Here is a 6,514-nt window from a genome sequence, read left to right on the forward strand (position 1 = left end):
TGTTTCCGTCAGGGACTGGTTGTTGTCATGTGAGTCCAAAGAAATAAAAGCAGGCATAGACATAATGTAAAGAAAATGAGAAATAATGAAAAAGGGTATGAAACAGTGTTTCACACACTCTGTGCACACTATGCATGTGAGCTCTTTGAGGAACCTTTAACATTTATTTAGGCGTTCAGGAACCAATTCAGCAAGAGCTGTTTATCACATACAGTATGTCACAGCGTAAAAGAGGAAGTTGGCACATAAATCTCTGTGGACAACTGTAATCCCAGTAATACCACTGAGAATGTCAACTATGTTAAAGTTAACTGATATACGGAAATATGTGGTGTAAGATAGGAACAAAACTGCTAATCTTGCTACCTGTCGTCAGGTGTGATGCATGCAGGTGCCTCTTGCACAGGATTTCACACCTGATGCATTTTCACATTCCCGATCCTTAACAGCAAACAGACCACCATCACACACCCATCTCCAGGCTATATATATGTGTTCCATCCTACACCTGATACCTAGATCATCGACATCTGTCCTTTTCAACATTGACAGCTGCCTCTTGATTCATCATGAGTGTCAAATCCGTCCAATCCGTGCAGCGGAGTTCCTCCTTCTACCAAAAGGGCAGCGTGGTCAGAAGCACTTCGAGTGTGTATGGCGGGGCAGGTGGAAGCGGCGCGCGCGTCTCAGCATGGTCCGCGCCGCCCAGGATCCAGGGGGGCTCGTTCTTCGATCGCACCTCCGTGTTCAGGTCAAACCTCGGCGTGGGCCTCCACTACGACGAACAGGCCACCATGCAGAACCTGAACGAGCGTCTGGCCAGCTACCTGGAGAAGGTGTGCACGCTGGAGAAGGCCAACGCCGAGCTGGAGCTGAAGATCAAGGAGAGCTACGGGCAGAGGATCATTGTGTCAGAAGACTACAGCCAGTACCATGTCACCATCGAAGGCCTATTTAAAAAGGTATGAGCCCTGCTTTGACATCATCTAGAAAATCACACACTGATATAAAAGCTTATCTTGCAAAGCCAACAACTTATACTTTACTTGCTACTTCAAAACATAAACCTCTTCAAAGAGATGTTACTCTACAAAAAAAAAAACATTAAAAAATATTGCATTCTATTTGAATTTCAGATAAAGAAACTTTGGTAACACTTTACTTGACGGGTGAGTTCATAACACATTCATAGCAGCTGTCATAAACTGCACATAAAGCATTCATGACTGTTTCATGAGACATGACTCAACATTCATACCAAACCTTTCATGAACCTTTCCAGGTTACACAAATACGGGTCAGCTGAATGTAGGCTAGCTTACCTCCCAGTGTTAAACTCAGTGATTACGAATACTTCACAACTTGTATAGTGAAGTGACATTCCATGTAGACTTCATAAGATATTCATGAAATATTTACAAAGGCTGGAGAGAAAAATGGCAATGCTGCTTTGCGATTGTTGGACTTTTATTTTGACAAGTTGTCATCGTTCTGTCTTCCACATTCATGAAAGGTCTGATATGAATGTTGAGTCATGTCTCATGAAACAGTTATGAATGCTTTATGTGCAGTTTATGACAGCTGCTATGAATGTGTTATGAACTCACCCGTCAAGTAAAGTGTTACCAAAACTTTTGTGTATAAGCCACGCAGATTAACGAAGTATGACTATATGAAGACCCTGAGCAATATAATGATGGGAGAATATAGAAATGTGTAGCCTGGTCAGCAACATCTGTACTAGTAAATATTCACTTATTAGTATCTCTCTTATTGTAGATTTCCATGGCCAGCCTGGAAAACACCAGGGTTTCTTTGGACATTGAAAATGCTCGATTGGCTGCTGAGGACTTCAAACTGAAGTGAGTAAATTAAGCCTGACCTGAAATCCTAGTGTGAATTGTATGATCATTTCATACTACAAACATGTGTTTCATACATTTCTACATTAAAGCAACACATATCCAACAATTTGACACTTTTTGAGGTTCAGTTTTGTCAGGGAACTAAAACACGCATAGTGCTGCTTTAAGTTAAGGAAAGAATCTGGAATATAAAAAAAAAGAAATTCATTCATATGACTTTTTGAAGCATGTTTCAAGTCCAACAGGCAGGGATGGATTACTGCACGTAATCCGTCCATGTCAACAGGTAGATTGTCAGATAGATTCAAAGATTTGGTAGGGTAGACTTCTGTGAGAAGTTGGTGTCAGTTCATAATTATCTCATTGATAAGGTTCATTCACTGTATGTGCATTCTCTTTTTTTCTCCATCTTTGGGTGTGTGTATGTGTTTATGTGTAAATTTACTTACCAACACACACACACACACACACACACACACACACACACACACACACACACAATTACTAGGTATGAGACTGAACTCGCCATGCACCAGGCAGTGATGGCTGACAACACCAGCCTCAAGGGTGTCCTGGATCGACTGACTATATCGCGCTCCGACCTAGAGATGCGGATCGAGGGTCTGAGAGAGGAGATGGCCTTCCTGAGGAAGGACCACCTGGAGGTAATGCTGCACCAGAGGGGCACTGTCAGAAATGTTCTCATAGAGCTAGATAGTAGTGTTAGTAGTTTGCCCATTGAGGAAGATGTAGTGGCTAGCGGCCTGGTATTGACCCGCATCTGTGTCCCACGCACACACCAGCGTGTGACGAGAATGGCCAACAATTGTGACGTCATCTTTGACGCATGCAAATGTGCACGGAGGAGTGGACCGCCTCCTTTAGTAGTTTGCCCATTGAGGGGAAATGTAATGGCTAGCTAGCTTTTAGCTTGGGACATGTGCATCGCTCTGAGTCAATCATATCAAACTTTAAAACAACATTAAAGCAACATTAAAGCACTTTGATCCAACAATGATTGCCACAGAGTACTCAGAGAGATATGAACCATCATGATGAGGTCCATAAAAAATGAAAATGAACATTGAAGTGAGCATTACTGACCCATTGGGGTGGTGGTAGTGTAGTGGTTAAGGAGCTGGGCTAGCGTGCAGTAGCCTGAAAGTTGTCTGTTCAATTCCCTGCTTCCACCGTTGTGCCCTTGAGCAAGGCACTTACTGTAATCCCAAGTTGCTCCGGGGACAATGTGATCCCTTGTAATATAGACATATGTAAGTCACTTTGGTCAAGAAGTGTCTGCTAAATGTAATGTAATGTAATTACTAAAATAATAATCATGTACTAGAGACAGGACTTGGTATATTTGGCAGACATCATGACACCTAATATTTTCTACTCTCTAATATTGTCTAATAACTAATATTGTCTTTTTTGTCTGATTTTGCCCACCGTAGGAAATGGCCGTCCTGAGAGTGGAGGTGAAAAAGCATCTGGTGACCGTGGAGGTGGACGCGCCGGCCCCGGAGGACCTGGCTCGGATCCTGGATGAGATGCGTGCCCAATACGAGGCCACCATCGTTAAGAACACGCGTGACATTGAGCTCTGGTACAACACCAAGGTGGGGGCATGATGTAACTTTCAGTCCAGTTTTCCCACATATGTACACGCGCACGCGCGTGCGCGCACGTACGTGTACACGCACACACATACACACACATGCACGCACACACACACGCACACACATATACATACAGACAGACACAGACACAGACACACACACACACACACACACACACACACACACACATATACAGTATATAAAGACAGACAGACATACACAGAGACACAGACACAGACACACTTGCTGTCCACGCACACACACACACACACACACACACTCACGCACGTACGTGCACACACACACACACACACACACACACACATACACACACACACACGCACGCACGCACACACACACACACACACACACACACACGCACGCACACACACACACACACACACGCACACACATACTGTATACATACAGACAGACACAGACACAGACACACACACACACACACACACATATACAGTACATACAGACAGACAGACATACACAGAGACACAGACACACTCGCTGTCCACGCACACACACACACTGAAATGTCACTTTGCACTTTATAAAAGATATCAACTCTCCACTTTCCTCCTGTTATCTCTTTAGATGAAGGAGTTAAACCCAAATGGTTGTAACTGGAACATTGAACTGGACAAGCTGCGCATTCAGCTCAGTGAAATGAGGAGAAGTATGCAGAAACTGGAGATCGAGCTGCAGTCCTCATTCAGTCTGGTGAGCCCCTACTCCCCGCATACCTCTACTTAACCTCCTCTCTCTCTCTCTCTCTCTCTTGCTCTCTCTCAACACTCATTCCCAGATATGTCCCGAAAATAAAAAACAGCAAAATGCAAGGAAAGACAACGATTCCAGATGGTCTCTTGGCCCACTATAGTTTCATTAAGCAATAGAGGCTGCATATGTAACAGAGGTGCTGTTGGGACAGTCACATTTTCTTTGGGATAAATTAAGTATTTCTTATCTAATCTTATACACATGTTTGTACATTATGCATTCCCCACCCTGCGTTTGATGTTCATGGTGTTTGATATGTGCCCCTATGGGCCTGCTGCTGTCAGACAGTGAGTCAATATTAAGACACACCTTAGACACACCCCCTACATACAGGTACTGTAAAGTCATTCTATGACTTCACACCTACTTTCTTCTGAACGTATATGGGCAAATCACACGCAAAACAGTCACGTCCATAACGCCAACTAAATACCATGGCATTGTGTTGGCGTTAGTTTTGCACGGAATTGCCCATGACTAAAACATGCCTGGATTATGGGTCTATGTGTCAGCAGAACAGAGATTTACTGGAGATGTTTTCCCATCAAACTGAATTCTTCAGCTACAGCGACAAGCACATGTGGGATCATGAACTTGGTCTTCCTCTGGCTAAGAACTTTATTCACTTGTAACACATATTTTAATAGCAGCTAATGTTATATCTGTTATTGTCATCAATGCTTTGATAAGTTACAAGAAAATGAAAACACCGTAGCTAAGAAGTCTCTCTGACTTCGTTGAGTTGAAGTTTTCTCATTTTTTTGTCACTGGCTAAGTTCCACTCAACTACAGCTACACCTTTGATTATACATTCATATATGCACACTATCTGGCTTCCTGTTTGTGTCGCTAAAGCATGTGCTATTGGCCTCCACAGAATGCGGCCCTTAAGGTCTCTCTGCAGGAGATCCAGTCTCGCTTCAGCCTGCAGCTTGGTCAGTTCCAGTCCATCATCAGAGTCCTGGAGGCCGACGTGAGCCAGGTGCGCATCGACATCGAGAGGCAGAGCAGCGAGTACAAGATGCTGCTGGACATCAAGACCCGGCTGGAGCTGGAGATCGCCGAGTACAAGAGACTGCTGGACGGAGATGGCTTGCTGTACGTTGCATTTCACTAGAACTAAATGTGTGTGAATGTGCATTGTAAGCTGGATGGATGCACTAAGCTCCTAACTTCACTTGCAGACTTTGGTGTCATGAGATGATGAGTTCCTCTCCTTCCCTACTCTGTTAGTTACTCAGGAACTACTCAGTATAATGGACATAGTTTGACCTTGTTATGAGGACAGAAAACAGTCTTCATGTGATTTATACTGTCGTCTTTTTCAGGCCGTTAATTAAGAAGACTGACAGTGATATTTCAATCTGCATTAGTACTATACACGGTAAGGACTGATTACAATATTATATTCAGCACCTCCATTTTGTATTAAAGGTGGTGCATAAATATTATATGTGCATAAACGGCCTCTGAGTTTGTTTGCCTCAATTCTCCCCCTTTCATAATGCCTTCCCCTGTCATAGAGCCTCAAATGACCAAGAGGACGAGGACCATCGAGGAGGTGATTGTGGATGGAAAAGTGATCTCCCGTGAGGAGGACGTGGAAGAGGAGCCGCTAGTGAGAGAGGAACTCTGACCCCAGGTCTCATGGTGACAAGACAGGAGAAGTGACCAACGCAGCAGCGTAAACAGTAACAATCTGCCATGGATACAAAGCAAATGGAGATTGGTCTTTGACATTGAAGTCTCAAGTAGTTGTAACTAGCAATAAAAGGCAGTGGTTGCTGCTTGTGCAAGTAGCTGTGCATACAAATGTGTGTGTGTGTGTGTGTGTGTGTGTGTACTTTTTGACCGAAGGTAATATAAGGTTCTTCCCATACTCTTCCCACCTTCCCACCTTCTAAGTCAGGGCTGAGGGCATGTTGTCTGTTTCCCAAGTCTGGATTTTACTAAGAGTGTTGAGTTATAGTTGCGGACTGCACCTACAATGTGTGTTGAGGACAATGTTTGCTGGTGCTCTTTGTTAACAATTACCTAATAATGTTATGACAGCGGTAATACAGCATGATAAAGTAAATTGAGATAAGGGAAATAAAACTTCAAAACAATTCCCTTTTACCACCTCAAATATTTATGTAGCCCCTGGGTGTAAAGCTGATTGTATCTCTCTAATTATAAATCTATACATCATAACTAATCATTTTACAAATGTGAATATCATGGCACAACGGAGACTAG

The 6,514-nt window shown here is 43.4% G+C and overlaps 1 protein-coding gene across 1 annotated transcript; it reads left to right on the forward strand.

Moving 5' to 3' along the window:
- Positions 1–554: 554 nt before the first annotated feature.
- On the forward strand, positions 555–6,061 carry LOC121718132 (keratin, type I cytoskeletal 19-like). The gene is made up of 6 exons (XM_042102973.1): positions 555–962; positions 1,780–1,862; positions 2,374–2,530; positions 3,320–3,484; positions 4,091–4,216; positions 5,154–6,061. Exons 1-6 carry the CDS (start codon positions 570–572, stop codon positions 5,391–5,393), a joined length of 1,164 nt encoding a protein of 387 aa, XP_041958907.1. The 5' UTR covers positions 555–569; the 3' UTR covers positions 5,394–6,061.
- The last annotated feature ends 453 nt before the right edge of the window (positions 6,062–6,514 follow it).

The sequence above is a fragment of the Alosa sapidissima genome, chromosome 9 (genome assembly GCF_018492685.1).
Source record: "Alosa sapidissima isolate fAloSap1 chromosome 9, fAloSap1.pri, whole genome shotgun sequence".
NCBI classification, from domain to species: domain Eukaryota; kingdom Metazoa; phylum Chordata; class Actinopteri; order Clupeiformes; family Clupeidae; genus Alosa; species Alosa sapidissima.